This window comes from Oncorhynchus nerka, linkage group LG4 (assembly GCF_034236695.1).
Source record: "Oncorhynchus nerka isolate Pitt River linkage group LG4, Oner_Uvic_2.0, whole genome shotgun sequence".
NCBI classification, from domain to species: Eukaryota; Metazoa; Chordata; class Actinopteri; order Salmoniformes; family Salmonidae; genus Oncorhynchus; species Oncorhynchus nerka.
The window spans coordinates 16,197,251-16,214,716 of NC_088399.1; the positions used below are offsets into that span (position 1 = coordinate 16,197,251).

General features: G+C 43.0%; 1 protein-coding gene across 1 annotated transcript in view; it reads left to right on the forward strand.

Annotated features, from left to right (window-relative positions):
* Positions 1–17,466, forward strand: part of gpr107 (G protein-coupled receptor 107) — a 32,743-nt gene that overhangs the window by 3,330 nt on the left and 11,947 nt on the right. Inside the window, exons 5-17 of the mRNA XM_029647695.2 lie at positions 2,997–3,145; positions 3,369–3,400; positions 6,333–6,389; positions 6,483–6,593; positions 6,911–7,044; positions 7,627–7,702; positions 7,868–7,941; positions 8,055–8,172; positions 8,417–8,547; positions 8,728–8,771; positions 12,751–12,800; positions 13,561–13,644; positions 16,939–17,057. Of these exons, the coding sequence (XP_029503555.1) occupies positions 2,997–3,145; positions 3,369–3,400; positions 6,333–6,389; positions 6,483–6,593; positions 6,911–7,044; positions 7,627–7,702; positions 7,868–7,941; positions 8,055–8,172; positions 8,417–8,547; positions 8,728–8,771; positions 12,751–12,800; positions 13,561–13,644; positions 16,939–17,057 (1,179 nt within the window). The remainder of the gene's footprint in view (positions 1–2,996; positions 3,146–3,368; positions 3,401–6,332; positions 6,390–6,482; positions 6,594–6,910; positions 7,045–7,626; positions 7,703–7,867; positions 7,942–8,054; positions 8,173–8,416; positions 8,548–8,727; positions 8,772–12,750; positions 12,801–13,560; positions 13,645–16,938; positions 17,058–17,466) is intronic.

Sequence of the window (17,466 nt, forward strand, 5' to 3'; positions counted from 1 at the left end):
AACAAACGGAACATTTGTTGTGTAACTGGGAGTCTCGTGAGTGAAAACATCCGAAGATCATCAAAGGTAAACGATTAATTTGATTGATTTTCTGATTTTCGTGACCAAGCTACTTGATGCTAGGTGTACATAATGTTTTGTTGAGCGATCGATGAACTTACACAAATGCTTGGATTGCTTTCGCTGTAAACGCATATTTTCAAAAACTGACACAACAGGTGGATTAACAATAGGCTAAGCTGTGTTTTGCAATATTGCACTTGTGATTTCATGAATATAAATATTTTTAGTAATATTATTTGAATGTGGCGCTATGCAATTCAGCGGTTGTTGATGACAATTATCACGTTAACGGGATGGCAGCCATAAGAAGTTAACTAGAAAGTCGGGGCACCACAAAATAATATTTATAGAGCTGTTATCTTCCCGAATAAACTCTTAAAGACCTAGTAATATTTTACATCAATAGCAGTCAATATTAATCGTCACCTTATTTCAGTCTCATCTGAAAGTTGTAAATTCTTGGTTATCTTCACGAACCCTGGCTAACAAGTTGAATCAGCAATACAAAATTGGGTTTAATTATTTATTTACTCAATAACTAACTAATCACACAGAATTACATATACACAGAATGAATCATACCTTGATTACAAATTATGTCAAAGGAAAACGTCCCTAGCGGACGGAACAGATATGACAGCTGGTTACACAGAAAAGGGGGCTGGGTTTGAGTGAAAGAGCGGGAAGACTGAAGAACAAAGGGAAAAGCGATGTCTCTATCGGGCCGTAGGCAGCTACTCTATCGGCCAAATGGGAAATGGGTTAGAATTTAGAATAATTTAGAATTACTGCCCATTTGGAAAAGGAAAATGCAATAAATATTTACTCTTCGGTAGGTTGGTCGAAAATGCTGGTCGTGTTGGCCAACAGAGATCTTCCTGTCCTCTGAAGAATGTCTCTGCTGGTAAATTGAATACGTTGTAGTAACGTCGTTGTGTGGTAGACTGGATACTCTCTGTTCTTTCCTAGCCCACGTTTGCAGCTGCTGTTGCTAACTCAACGGCTAAGAGGTATCACTTCTGTAGCGAATAAGAGTTCAAAGTTCATACCATTCGCAACCAAAGCTCACGCTGAGGTTGGCTTCGTTCTGTAGTTATTATCTGAATCGTTCTGACATCGAATCGTCATCCTAATGTACCCGGAACAGAAGGTTACATTTTCGTCAAGGGCTTATATAGTGGAGGGAGATGGGTGTGTTTCACAGTCTACAACCCATGTCTCTTCACAGGGGCGGGCCACTGATTGAGCAGAGCCCTAACCTTATGAAAACCTAAATCTCTCATTTGAAAGCTAAAATTACATTTAATCTGGTACCAAATAATTTTATATTTAAACAATTGAATTGCACAACAATTCCATGTGAATCTGATAACTATAATGTGTTGTAGGCTTTCCCAGATACAGTTTAGGTCGTCCTGTCATCAGTCATAATGTCTCAGATGTTAACCGAACTGACATCCTTTCCCTCCACTTGTTTGATGTTTCCCAGAGTCTCTGTTTAACAAAGGCTAATCAAGAGTCCCTCTGTAGAGTCAAGAGGGAGGGAGAAAGGTATTTATGGGGAGGGTCATAAACCTTACCCATAGGCCAACGTCATGACAAATGGCTACCCAGACTATTTTCATTGCCCCCCCCCCCTCTTTTACGCTGCTACTCTGTTTATCTATGCATGGTCACACTAACTCTGATTTCAAAAAGGCTTTACAGCGAAAGCACAACATACGATTGATTATGTTAGGTCAGAGCCAAGTCACAAAAACACACACAGCCATTTTTCCAGCCAAAGAGAGGAGTCACAAAAAGAAGAAATATAGATCAAATTAATCACTAACCTTTGATGATCTTCATCAGATGACACTCATAGGACATCATGTTACACAATACATGTATGTTTTGTTCGATAAAGTGCATATTTGTATCCAAAAATCTCAGTTTACATTGGCGCGTTACGTCCAGTAATGTTTTGCTACAACTATTATACATGGAACTTTAGATAAACTTCTCCTTAATGCAACCGCTGTGTCAGATTTCAAATAAACTTTACGGAAAAAGCATACCATGCAATAATCTGAGTACAGCGCTCAGAGACCAAAGCAGCCAAAGAGATATCCGCTATGTTGTGGAGTCAACATTAGTCAGAAATAGCATTATAAATATTCACTTACCTTTGATCTTCATCAGAATGCACTCCCAGGAATCCCAGCTTCACAAATGTTTTGATTTGTTCGATAAAGTTAATAATTTATGTCCAAATACCTCCTTTTGTTAGGGAGTTTGGTAAACAAATCCAAACGAAAGGTCAGACGAAAAGTCCAAAAAGTTATATTACAGGTTGTAGAAACATGTCAAATGAAGTATAGAATCAATCTTTAGGATGTTTTTATCATAAATCTTCAATAATGTTCCAACCGGAGAATTCCTTTGTCGAAAAGCAATGGAATGCAAGCTAACTTTCACATGACCGCGCATCACGAGCTCGTGGCAATCTGCCAGACACCTGGCTCAATCCCCTCTCATTCGGCCCCACTTCACAGTAGAAGCATCAAACAAGGTTCTAAAGACTGTTGACGTCTAGTGGAAGCCTTAGGAAGTGCAACATGACCAATATCACACTGTATCTTCAATGGGGAATGAGTTTAAAAACGACCAACCTCAGATTTCCCACTTCCTGGTTGGATTTTTTCTCAGGTTTTCGCCTGCCATATGAGACATCATTCAAACAGTTTTAGAAACATCAGAGTGTTTTCTATCCAAATCTACTAATTATATGAATATTTATGGCTGAGTAGCAGGCAGTTTACTCTGGGCACCTTATTCATCTAAGCTACTCAATACTGCCCCCCAGTCACCAAGAAGTTAAGCAGCCAAACATGGCACCGGCATGTTATACCATAACATTGGCTAAACATGTATTTTGTTTGTGTGTGACTCAGGGTGAAGATGAAGATGTCATCTGAGGAGAATGTGTTCCCTGACATCCTCCCTGGCCTCAAAGAGACAATAGGCATTGAGACTGGAGCTGACCAACAGAAACATGTAAAGGGGAAAGATGACACAAACCCTGTGGGAGACCATGGTGATGGTATGGTTCCTCATTACAGTTCATACATTTTTATTTAGGGCTGAATAAATACTGACTTGAGATGAGGACATGTTTTAAACTTGCATTGATGGTAGATTTACGCCAAAGTTCAAGGTAGCTGAGGAATTCTGCATTTGAGCAGTGTAAGTTATGACCAATGGTTGAATATATTGTTTTATCTGTTGTACTAAAGTTGTTCTCAATGTTGTCATTTGAATCCTAGGTGAGAGTAAACCCAAGCGGGATGTTGCAGAGGTAAGAATATTCATATAACATATCTGAACTCAAATATAAAAGCGACGTGAAACAATTTCAAAGATTTTTCTGAGTTACAATTCATATGAGAAAATCATTAGGCCCTAATCTATGGATTTCACATGACTGGGAATACAGGCATGCATCTGTTGGTCACATATGCCTTTAAAAAAAAATGGGCCAGGATTTTGTCACTGTATTTTTGTGCATTCAAATTGCCATCGATAAAATGCTAATGTGTTCGTGGTCTGTAGCTTATGCATGCCAATACCATAACCCCACCAATATGGGGCACTCTGTTCACAACGCCATAGACATGTTCTGCGGTTGTGAGGCCGGTTGAACATACTGCCAAATTTTCTAAAACAACATGCAGCTTATGGTAGAGAAATTAACATTACATTCTTTGGCAACAGCTCTTGTAGACATTCCTGGAGTCAGCATGCCAATTGCACGCTACCTTTAATACTGGCTTTGTGTTGTGTGACACAACTGCACATTTTAGAGTGGCCTTTTATTGGCCCCAGTACCTGTGTAATAATCATGCTGCTTAATCAGCTTCTTAATCCATCCACCTGACAGGTGTGGCATATTATCTTGGCAAAGGAGAAATGCTCACTAACAGGGGTGTAAACAAATTTGTGCACAACATTTGAAAGATAAGCTTTTTGTGCATATGGGAAACTTCTGGGATAATTTATTTCAGCTCATGAAACATGGGACCAACACTTTACATGTTGTATTTATATACTGCTCAAAAAAATAAAGGGAACACTTAAACAACACAATGTAACTCCAAGTCAATCACACTTCTGTGAAATCAAACTGTCCACTTAGGAAGCAACACTGATTGACAATAACTTTCACATGCTGTTGTGCAAATGGAATAGACAACAGGTGGAAATTATAGGCGATTAGCAAGACACCCCCAATAGGTGGGGACCACAGACCACTTCTCAGTTCCTATGCTTCTTGGCTGATGTTTTGGTCACTTTTGAATGCTGGCGGTGCTTTCACTCTATTGGTAGCATGAGACGGAGTCTACAACACACACAAGTTGCTCAGGTAGTGCAGCTCATCCAGGATGGAACATCAATGCGATCTGTGGCAAGAAGGTTTGCTGTGTCTGTCAGCGTAGTGTCCAGAGCATGGAGGTGCTACAAGGAGACAGGCCAGTACATCTGGAGACGTGGAGGAGGCCGTAGGAGGGCAACAACCCAGAAGCAGGGCCGCTACCTCCGCCTTTGTGCAAGGAGGAGCAGGAGGAGCACTGCCAGAGCCCTGCAAAATGACCTCCAGCAGGCCACAAATGTGCATGTGTCTGCTCAAACGGTCAGAAACAGACTCCATGAGGGTGGTATGAGGGCCCGACGTCCACAGGTGGGGGTTGTGCTTACAGCCCAACACCGTGCAGGACGTTTGGCATTTGCCAGAGAACACCAAGATTGGCAAATTCGCCACTGGCGCCCTGTGCTCTTCACAGATGAAAGCAGGTTCACACTGAGCACATGTGACAGTCTGGAGATGCCGTGGAGAACGTTCTGCTGCCTGCAACATCCTCCAGCATGACCGGTTTGGCGGTGGGTCAGTGATGGTGTGGGGTGGCATTTCTTTGGGGGGCCGCACAGCCCTCCATGCGCTCGCCAGAGGTAGCCTGACTGCCATTAGGTACCGAGATGAGATCCTCGGAACCCTTGTGAGACCATATGCTGGTGCGGTTGGCCCTGGGTTCCTCCTAATGCAAGACAATGCTAGACCTCATGTGGCTGGAGTGTGTCAGCAGTTCCTGCAAGAGGAAGGCATTGATGCTATGGACTGGCCTGCCCATTCCCCAGACCTGAATCCAATTGAGCACATCTGGGACATCATGTCTTGCTCCATCCACCAACACCACGTTGCACCACAGACTGTCCAGGAGTTGGCGGATGCTTTAGTCCAGGTCTGGGAGGAGATCCCTCAGGAGACCATCCGCCACCTCATCAGGAGCATGCCCAGGCGTTGTAGGGAGGTCATACAGGCACGTGGAGGCCACACACACTACTGAGCCTCATTTTGACTTGTTTTAAGGACATTACATCAAAGTTGGATTAGCCTGTAGTGTGGTTTTCCACTTTAATTTTGAGTGTGACTCCAAATCCAGACCTCCATGGGTTGATAAATTTGATTTCCATTGATCATTTTTGTGTGATTTTGTTGTCAGCACATTCAACTATGTAAAGAAAAAGTATTTAATAAGAATATTTCATTCATTCAGATCTAGGATGTGTTATTTTAGTGTTACCTTTATTTTTTTGAGCAGTGTATTTTTGTTCAGTATAGATACTCTTTCACCCTTTGACCTCAACCAATATAAGAAAATAAGTAAATAAGTATCTGGATCTCAATCTTGCTCCCTCGTCCATTTACCCATGCCGACGGCACGCAATAAAAAGGTACATCTTTTTCATTGGAGCCCTGGTGTCTGGCGGTTTTGTAAGCAAATTACAAAGCTCTTGGGTCATACACCATTAAAATACGTGACTGTGTTTCCTGGGTCATAATTTATACAACTTTGCTCTTGCACATTTTAAATTGAAGTATTATTCAACAAAGCGTTTTGTGAAACAAGTTTATTTGCACAGCAATTCCAACATGCTTTATCTCTGGGTTGGACTGTCACTTTTTTTCCTCTGAAAACTGATTAAGTGGTTTTGATTGATTCAGTGGATTTGATTCACCAAGGGACCTGTTCTCACTTATCTATGTCGGTCTGTCACCAAATAGAAATTGTACAGGAAAACCAGTTGCTCCCAAGGGCTGCATCCCAGATAAAGGGTTTTACCCAGTTACTAATTTAGCCAAGGGTTTGTGAATGAGGACTTTTTAAGGATTGCGATCCAGCAGTCGTTTCATCAAAGCACGTCTTCTGATCCCACTCTCTTGATATTCACAGAAAAAGTCTGAAGTGCCTTTTCCACTCCATAGAAACAAAGAAGTCTTCTCCTTTCAGGTAAGGCTCATTCACCAGGCTAATATAATTTCTTTAGCTTGAGTTGGGCTACACAGATCACAGGGTTTCCCCCCCCCCCTTCCCTGCGTGCAGTTTCACTTCAACGTCAGCACAGACGAGCAGCAAGGCCTGTACAACTTCTACTTCCACAACTGCTACAGCAAAGACACTCAGATGGTTAACCCCCTCCGCTTCAGCATTGAAGTGAGTGTTTCTTTCACCCTCTTCGTTGTTTTATTTTGTTGTATGTTGAAGTTTGCATCTGGTTTATCGGGTGGGATTTTTCCTGATTTGTCAGGAGGACATCATTCCCTATTCGTACGTCATTGAAATGGACCTAGCCCTGTACCAATATCAACTTTTTCCTCATTTTCTATGTTGTCTAAATCACATCCTGAACATTGTTTTATAATAAAATTAAACATTATTCATTAGCCACATTTTTAGCTCATTTGTGTCTGAATGGTCAAATCTTCAGATTGCTATATCTACTGTATAACCAACATTTGTGATGCTTTCAGATCAACATCGAGGAGAAGAACCCCAACAGCTTCCTGTCTGCTGGGGAGATCCCCCTGCCCAAGCTCTACATCATCATGTCTATGTTCTTCTTTTTCCTCGGCACACTGTGGTTGCACGTTCTCCGCACTCAGCGGTGAGTTACCCAGGAGGAGGGGGGGGGGGTGTATTGAGGCACAGGAGATGTCAGCACTGTTTTGATAATGGCTGTGCCTTCCTTAAGACTTGAATAATAATTCATGACTATTCTATTTGTCCTGATTCAGAGGGGTTGGAAGACACATTTTGGTTGAATGCATTCAGTTGTGCAACTGACTAGGTATCTCATTTTCTTCACTAATCTGATCGGTCAGCATGCCACGGTGTGCTGCCCTTTGTCTCATGTCATGACCTTTTACCTCAGAGTTCTCTGACTGCTCTATGAGCTCCTGAGCAAATTCTGTGGAAATACACTAACTAAGTTGGTCTAGAAAAGAACATCTGCTAAATGACTCAAATGTAAATGAATAGCAGTGGTCTTGCCTCAGTCACACCTGCATTGTTTTACATTGACCAGTAGAGGGCACCAGATAGCCAAACATTTACCTCCGTACCAACGTAATATCATCATACTCTTATTTCCCTTGTTGAGATTAATTATTCATGTAATGGCATAAACCTAACCAATGTTAATTCCCTCTTTTCTCTCTCTCTACCTCTCTTGTTCTTTCTCTGGCAGTGCTGATGTCTATAAAATCCACTGGCTCATGACTGCTCTCCCCTTCACCAAGTCTCTATCACTCATCTTCCACGCGGTGAGCACACGGACTACAATCCAAGCCTTGCTGTATTTAACTGCAAAAAAGGGGTGCTTCCAAGTTTTGAAGTAAAAATTAAATCAAATAGAATATAATTTAGTTTGTCCCTCTTTTTACATCAACTTGAGTCATTAACTGATGTCTGAGACATTTGTCTTCCAGATTGACTACTACTACATCTCTAACCAGGGCTTCCCCATAGAAGGATGGGCTGTGGTCTACTACATCACTCACCTGTAAGTCTCACCAGTAAAATGGCCTCTGTGTCTCCGCTTCACCTGCACTGAAACATATCAATCTTGTTTTGTCACTTTGTATGAACGTGCCGTGCTTGTGTTTCTTCCTGCAGACTGAAGGGGGCACTCTTATTCATCACCATTGCTCTGATAGGGACCGGCTGGGCTTTTGTCAAGCACATCCTCTCGGATAAGGACAAGAAGATCTTCATGATTGTCATTCCACTACAGGTACAATACCATCCATCTAGAACCATCTAACTGTTGAGGCAAGATTACCATTGTACTTGATAACGTCCACAATGACAAGGTAGGCTGATCCTAGATTTGTGCCAAAAGGCATGACTACCATGATGATGGGTCATATTTATATAGTGACAAGGGATAGGCTGATCTTAGAAATCTTTACCCAAAAAGCAACCTAGTGGGGTATGCAGTGGCACTGATGGGAGCACATGACCTTTGACCCCTCCAGGTGCTGGCCAACGTGGCGTACATCATCTTAGAGTCCACAGAGGAGGGCACAACGGAGTACGGCCTGTGGAAAGAGGTGCTCTTCCTGGTGGACCTGCTGTGCTGCGGCGCCATCCTCTTCCCCGTGGTCTGGTGAGTTCTGAGGTTCTCTATGGGCAGTGTTTCCCCAAGGTTTTGGTTTTCTAGGTGCCCCGCCCCAAAGTACCCAGAGACCAGCCGACTTCTTTGAAAGAGCGATTATTTTAGATAATGGCCACTCTCCTCCAGTTTTCCACTTGGTATGACATTTCTCCTTTTCTCACTTGTCCACAGGTCCATCAGACATTTACAAGAGGCCTCATCAACAGATGGGAAAGGTATGCTTCCTTTTCGCTTAAGAAAACATTCATTTTTGTGAGCCAGTGCTTCTCTGCAGTTGGCCAACTTACTGCGACAGCATATTCAATAACAAGGGCAAGCAGGGAGTTAAAATCTTTCATCTAATGGGACATTTCCACTTAAAATCAACTCCATATCCTCGTGTCCATGGTCCTACTCCCAACCACAGAGTATAAAACTGTGGTCTGGAATAGTTTTTCACCCCAGCTATTTTCCTGTTACAACTCAAGTAACCTCTCATAAAAGTTTAAACAATTCCAAAGTCTTTTGAGAAAAAGAACAAAGTAGTTTGGAGTGAAATGGTGGTCTGTGAATATTTTAAGGGCAAATCCTGATCTAGGTCATGGGCAGCGTTATTTTTGACTTTCTCCTAAAAGCTTAGTTTTACAGTGAGCGTTTCTGCCATAGCTGGATGCTCTCTGACTAACTTATTCATTGTCCTTCACTGTTTGTACTTCACCCTGCATTCCTCATCATAGTCGGTCAGAGTTCAGCTTTATTTGAACCATCACTCCCACACATTCAGATATTGAGGAAAGTTGTGACCCAAGGTGTTGTCATTGGGGTGGTTAATTTTGAGGTTTATAAGAGCTTTGATTGGTTAAATCTCTGATTGGCTTATGATGGTCAGGAGCTGTGGATGAGCTGCGGATGTGAATGAGAGAGCCTTTAACAATTTTCATGCCAGGGTTTACATGTTTATAGTTGCGCAGTTCCACACTCTTTTGTTGGTAAACCAATGTCTCGGTAGCTCGTGTGGCTCAGTTGGTAGAGCATGGCGCTTGCAATGCCAGGGTTGTGGGTTCGATTTCCACAGGGGACCAGTACGAACATATGCCAAGTCATATTGCCTAGGAACTTGCTATAGCTCATACAAATGTGAAGGCTCCAGGTCTATTTATTTTTTTTCATTTCAAAGAAAGATGGATGAGTCAGGAGAGAACCAATAGAAGCTTTTTTTCTGACGAAGTTAACTGTAGGTTCCTATTCGGTTTTCTCAGTAAAGATATGCTGAAGCTAACATAACGGTGTCCTGTCCCCTTGCCAATACACTGCCAAATAGGGTCCTTTTTTAGCTTTTTGTTCTGTGAGCTTAGTCAGTCGAGCAATAAGGCCTCTCAAAGCATAGCAGGATACCCTATGGCAGGGGTAGGCAACTCTGTTCCTGGAGTGCCACAGTTACTGCAGGACTTTGTTCCAACTAGGCACCACACCTGGTCAACTGAGCTAATTGATCAGTTCAGTGATTGCCTTAATTTAACACACCTAGTCTTCTAGGTTGGTTAAATCAGAAACATGAAGAACCAGGGTTGCCGACCCCTGCCATATGTTCTCACTGCTGTCCCCTAAGCGCTTGTCTTTAGAAAACGACACCAAGATCTAATGCCTTGGTGTACGAATTGGTTTTCTTTTCCTCCTGAAACGCTTTTTCTTTGTCCAAAAAAATGTATATATCCTGTTCCTGCTCACCAACATTTCCTCCATATGTGATCTATATATGGTCTAGTGCCTTTCAAAGCTAGTTCCATTGCATTTTTTTATCGATCCCCTCTAATCAGGGACTGCTTTAGACCTGGGACAACAGGTGTGTGCAATTATACTGAACATAAAACACAACATATAACAATTTTACTGAGTTACAGTTCATATAAGGAAATCAGTCAATTGAATTCATTTCATTAGGCCCTAATCTATGGATTTCACATGACTGACTGGGCCTGGCTCTCCAATCGGAAGGAGTTTTTCCCCACAAAAAGGCTTTATTACAGACAGAAATACTTCAGTTTCATCAGCTGTTTGGGTGCCTGGTCTCAGATGATCCTGCAGGGGAAGAAGCAGCATGTGGAGGTCCTGGGCTGGTGTGGTTACATATGGTCTGTGGATGTGGAGGTCCTGGGCTGGTGTGGTTACATATGGTCTGTGGATGTGGAGGTCCTGGGCTGGTGTGGATACATATGGTCTGTGTTTGTGAGGCCGGTTGGGCGTACTGACATTTCTGTTAAACGGCGTTGGAGGCGGCTTATGGTAGAGAATGTAATGTTAATTTCTCTGTCAACTGCTCTGGTGGACATTCCTGCAGTCAGCATGCAAATTGCACACTCCCTCAGAACTTGAGACATCTGTGGCATTGTGTGACAAAACTGCACATTTTAGAGTGACCTATTGTCCCTGATTTAAATCATGCTGTTTAATTATCTTATGATATGCCAGACCTGTCAATTGGGTGGATTATCTTGGCAAAGGATAAATGCTCACTGACGGAGATGTAAACAAATTTGTGCACAAAATTTGAGAGAAATAATCTTTTTGTGCGTATGGAAAATTTCGGGGATATCTTATTTCAGCTCATAAAACATGGGACCAACACTTTACATGTTTGCGTTTTTATAATTTTGTTGAGTTTAATTATTGGGTAGAACAGAAAACCATCACTCTCCGGAACTCTTAGGGTAACAGTAGAATACCACTGGCCTATTGTGCTCCCCTTCTCCTTGTTCCATGTTGAAGTTTTCAGCCACCTAGTTCATTCCCATTCTACTCGTGATTAGACCAGGCAAGGAAAGGGAAAAGCACAGCTACCAGATCTGTTTCATTACTGAAATGTCAGGCCATTTCACATACATTCAGGTTGGGCTTATTTTATAGCACTTGTCAATGAGCTGGCTCTCATGACATTCCTGCCTAGTGGTTAGAGCGTTGGACTAGTAACTGGAAGGTTGCAAGTTCAAACCCCCGAGCTGACAAGGTACAAATCTGTCGTTCTGCCCCTGAACAGGCAGTTAACCCACTGTTCCTAGGCTGTCATTGAAAATAAGAATTTGTTCTTAACTGACTTGCCTAGTTTAAAAAAAAAAAAAAAAAAATGGGAGCTCATAGAAGGTTCTGTCTGTGTGTGAATTGTGTCAAATGTCTCATTTTGGACAGACTCCATTCATGTAATTGATTGACCAGTTCCAATTCCACGTGGTTGCTCCTTAAAGTCAATGAACAGCCCATAGAGATAATGGAGTAACCATTCCAAATGAACAATCCACTGTTTGTTTCCATGCAGCTAATTGAGTTTAGTTTCCTCATCAGTGCACCTGTATCAACTCCTTTAGCGCTTCGCTTCTTAGTGTCGAAATTGTGTGTGCACAGTATGTGTTGTACATATGATTTATTTATCAGAGCAGATGTTATCACTCAGAGCCACATGAATGTCTGTATCTCTACCTTGTCTGGTAGAAAGCGCAGGAGTCTTTCTATAAATGTTTTAGGGTTGAATAACCTAGTGTAGCTTCAGACGTCTGTCTATGGGTAGGTAACCACCACAGGCTGAGTAGATTACGGCACAAAGCGTTCAAATTCCTCCATTCCACAGTAGGTTGTTACGGCACTTCCATAATTGCTCACCTGCTTTCAAAGTGCTTGTTTTGTCCTAAGTAGGCCACAGTAAGATCCATACTTATAGCTTACTGTCCCCTTTTTGAAGTCCCACTTCTGTGGAGGAAGTTGTACAGTGTGAGAATGATGAATGACTGTACAAGTCGCCCTCCATTTCTTTCCCCTAGGGTCACATTTCTGTTGGAACGGGTTCAGATTGCATCAAGGCACTTTGCAGCGTTATTACATCCAATACAGTCTTCTCTGATGGGCCTTTTTAGCCTTCTACGGATTTATATCGGGCCAAACGTCTTGGATCACTTGCTTTTTGAATCATCATGCAAAACTCCTCAAATTAGAAGTTCCCCTAAACTTTACCCGTCTGATTCATTCATGTTCTTTTTAGGTGTTTTAATAAAAAGTGTCATATACTCTACTTATAGAAAACCTTTTTCTTCATCTCCTAACTGCTCTAAAAGGTGTCTCAAATGAGCCATGTTTATTTTTGGAGGGGGATGACAGATGTGTGTGTTACTAAAAATCTCTCACAGGTCTTTGCTATCTTACTAATAATGAATGTCATTTTTTTTGCAGCTGCTATCAACCTTGCCCAGTTGAAGCTCTTCAGGCACTACTATGTGATGGTAAGGTTCCTCTTGTCATGCTCTTCAGACACTCTTTCTCCTCACACACAGCTCCATCAATACACACTGCAGGTGTGACGATAGGCCACACACACACACGCTTGCTTGCACACACACACATGCATACACACAGCCACATGTACGCCTTGGAAACAAACCCAGCATTGTGTCTGTCTGTACGGAACTCCCTAAAACCACTCCACTTCGACACAAGTGTCTTTTCGTAGCAGGTTTGGAGAGCATTTTCGCTAACCCCGCTACATTTAATTATCCTGACCTGCTAGGAAAAGTGATAGCTGTATTGAAGTGGTGTGTTCTTAGGGAGTCTGTACAGTATATGTGTGCACGGGTCTTCATCTTTCATCCACTCCACTTCAGTGGAGTCATTACATCTCCTCTTTGTATTAATTGAATCATGAATAGCCACGTATGAAACCCCTCCATAAAGATATTACAACTGTTGAGGTGTCTCGCTCTCTGACATTCTGTTTTTGATTTCTTTATCTGTCTTGTTGGTGTTTAACATGTTCATCTCTTATTGTAATGTCCTCTGCAGACCAAAGGGGTTGCGCTTTAGTTTTCTCGCTTTCTCCCACTTCTCTCTCTGTATCGACGTTCATATTGTCAGCCAATGCCAATGTTCCTGATTATGCCTTGTAAACTTGTTTTTCTTTCTGTTTCCCCATTTGCCTGTCTCTTCTGTGTCCAGAAAATTGTTTATCATTTATCTAATGTATGTATTTCTCTCTCTCTCCTTCAGATTGTATGCTATATTTATTTCACCCGTATAATCGCAATTCTCATCAAGTTCATTGTTCCCTTTCAGTGGAAGTGGCTGTACCAGGTGGGTGTCCATCTATGTTTTGTTTAACAGTAAAACAATACTAAAATATATATATATATATATATATATATATTAGTCCAAGTTAAATACACTGCTCAAAAACATAAAGGGAACACTTAAACAACACAATGTAACTCCAAGTCAATCACACTTCTGTGAAATCAAACTGTCCACTTTGGAAGCAACACTGATTGACAATAAATTTCACATGCTGTTGTGCAAATGGAATAGACAACAGGTGGAAATTATAGGCAATTAGCAAGACACCCCCAATAAAGGAGTGGTTCTGCAGGTGGGGACCACAGACCACTTCTCAGTTCCTATGCTTCCTGGCTGATGTTTTGGTCACTTTTGAATGCTGGCGGTGCTTTCACTCTAGTGGTAGCATGAGACGGAGTCTACAACCCACACAAGTGGCTCAGGTAGTGCAGCTCATCCAGGATGGCAAATCAAAATCAAATCAAATTTTATTTGTCACATACACATGGTTAGCAGGTGTTAGTGCGAGTGTAGCGAAATGCTTGTGCTTCTAGTTCCGACAATGCAGTAATAACCAACAAGTAATCTAGCTAACAATTCCAAAACTACTACCTTATAGACACAAGTGTAAGGGGATAAAGAATATGTACATAAAGATATATGAATGAGTGATGGTACAGAGCGGCATAGGCAAGATACAGTAGATGGTATTGAGTGCAGTATATACATATGAGATGAGTATGTAAACAAAGTGGCATAGTTAAAGTGGCTAGTGATACATGTATTACATAAGGATGCAGTAGATGATATAGAGTACAGTATATACGTATACATATGAGATGAATAATGTAGGGTATGTAAACATTAAATTAGGTAGCATTGTTTAAAGTGGCTAGTGATATATTTGACATCATTTCCCATCAATTCCCATTACTAAAGTGGCTGGAGTTGAGTCAGTGTGTTGGCAGCAGCCACTCAATGTTAGTGGTGGCTGTTTAACAGTCTAATGGCCTTGAGATAGAAGCTGTTTTTCAGTCTCTCGGTCCCAGCTTTGATGCACCTGTACTGACCTCGCCTTCTGGATGATAGCGGGGTGAACAGACAGTGGCTCGGGTGGTTGTTGTCCTTGATGATCTTTATGGCCTTCCTGTGACATCGGGTGGTATAGGTGTCCTGGAGGGCAGGTAGTTTGCCCCCGGTGATGCGTTGTGCAGACCTCACTACCCTCTGGAGAGCCTTACGGTTGTGGGCGGAGCAGTTGCCGTACCAGGCGGTGATACAGCCCGACAGGATGCTCTCGATTGTGCATCTGTAGAAGTTTGAGTGCTTTTGGTGAAAAGCCGATTTTCTTCAGCCTCCTGAGGTTGAAGAGGCGCTGCTGCGCCTTCTTCACGATGCTGTCTGTGTGGGTGGACCAATTCAGTTTGTCTGTGATGTGTACGCCGAGAAACTTAAAACTTACTACCCTCTCCACTACTGTCCCATCAATGTGGATAGCTGTTTCCTGAAGTCCACAATCATCTCCTTAGTTTTGTTGACGTTGAGTGTGAGGTTATTTTCCTGACACCACACTCCGAGGGCCCTCACCTCCTCCCTGTAGGCCGTCTCGTCGTTGTTGGTAATCAAGCCTACCACTGTTGTGTCATCCGCAAACTTGATGATTGAGTTGGAGGCGTGCGTGGCCACGCAGTCGTGGGTGAACAGGGAGTACAGGAGAGGGCTCAGAACGCACCCTTGTGGGGCCCCAGTGTTGAGGATCAGCGGGGTGGAGATGTTGTTGCCTACCCTCACCACCTGGGGGCGGCCTGTCAGGAAGTCCAGTACCCAGTTGCACAGGGCGGGGTCGTGACCCAGGGTCTCGAGCTTGATGACGAGCTTGGAGGGTACTATGGTGTTGAATGCCGAGCTGTAGTCGATGAACAGCATTCTCACATAGGTATTCCTCTTGTCCAGATGGGTTAGGGCAGTGTGGTTGAGATTGCATCGTCTGTGGACCTATTTGGTGTGAGCTGTGGCAAGAAGGTTTGCTGTGTCTGTCAGCGTAGTGTCCAGAGCATGGAGGCGCTACCAGGAGACAGGCCAGTACATCAGGAGACGTGGAGGAGGCCGTAGGAGGGCAACAACCCAGCAGCAGGACCGCTACCTCCGCATTTGTGCAAGGAGGAGCAGGAGTAGCACTGCCAGAGTCCTGCACAATGATCTCCAGCAAATGTGCATGTGTCTGCTCAAATGGTCAGAAACAGACTCCATGGGGGTGGTATGAGGGCTCGACGTCCACAGGCGGGGCTTGTGCTTACAGCCCAACACCGTGCAGGGCGTTTTTCATTTGCTAGAGAACACAAAGATGGGCAAATTCCACTGGCGCCCTGTGCTCTTCACAGATGAAAGCAGGTTCATACTGAGCACGTGACAGACGTGACAATCTGGAGACGCCGTGGAGAACATTGTGCTGCCTGCAACATCCTCCAGCATGATCGGTTTGGCGGTGGGTCAGTCATGGTGTGGGGTGGCATTTCTTTGTTGGGCTGCACAGCCCTCCATGTGCTCGCCAGAGGTAGCCTGACTGCCATTCGGTACCGAGATGAGATCCTCAGACCCCTTGTGAGACCATATGCTGGTGCGGTTGGCCCTGGGTTCCTCCTAATGCAAGACCATGCTAGACCTCATGTGGCTGGAGTGTGTCAGCAGTTCCTGCTAGAGGAAGGCATTGATGCTATGGACTGGCCCGCCCGTTCCCCAGACCTGAATCCAATTGAGCACATCTGGGACATCATGTCTCGCTACATCCACCAATGCCATGTTGCACCACAGACTGTCAGGGGTTGGCAGGAGCATTCCCAGGTGTTGTAGGGAGGTCATACAGGCACGTGGAGGCCAAACACACTACTGAGCCTCATTTTGACTTGTTTTAAGGACGTTACATCAAAGTTGGATCAGCCTGTAGTGTGGTTTTCCACTTTAATTTTGAGTGTGACTCCAAATCCAGACCTCCATGGGTTGATAAACTTGATTTCCATTGATCATTTTTGTGTGATTTTGTTGTCAGCACATTAAACTATGTGAAGAAAAAAAGGATTTAAAATAATATTTCATTCAGATCTAGGATGTGTTATTTTAGTGTTCCCTTTATTTTTTTGAGCAGTGTACTTTAACAGTATGTTAATCCTTAGTTAAAACCAGTTTTGATTGGGGAAAAAAGCATTTTTGATCCATTTTGAAAGGCTTTTATGTTTTTTACATTTAGCTGTTACAATGTACTGACACCATTTTTCCTACTACCCATGTCTCTTTCTTGATCTCTCTCCTTGTCTTCAGCTATTGGATGAGCTGGCCACGCTGGCATTCTTCTTCCTGACGGGCCATAAATTCCGCCCGGCCTCCTACAACCCCTACCTGCTGCTCTCTGTGGAGGACGATGTGGAGATGGAGGAAGTGTGAGTCTGACTAGCACCAAATCATTATCAAGCACACATCAGCATCTTGGAACGTATAGTCAGAAGTTATAGTCAAAGCACAGACAAAGTGTGACCGACCGTCTCGATTCGGTCTTAATGTAGCAAACTTTGAAATTGTGTTTTTTACATTGGATAAAAGTATAGACTCAGAGCTAGAAAATGGTATATCATACACTGCAGTTGAGATAGAAATAAAATTCTGCTTTGAAAGTTAATAAACTTATAACCCCACTTTTGAGAAAATGGGCCTTGAATGTTGGGACATCTACTGGAAAGCTCTTTGTTTTAGCCCCACTCATCTCTTGAAGGATTCACATGAGGCCATGTGCTGAACGTGGAGTATTCCAAAGATTTCAAGATTTAAAGGCTGGTTTATATTAATTCTATC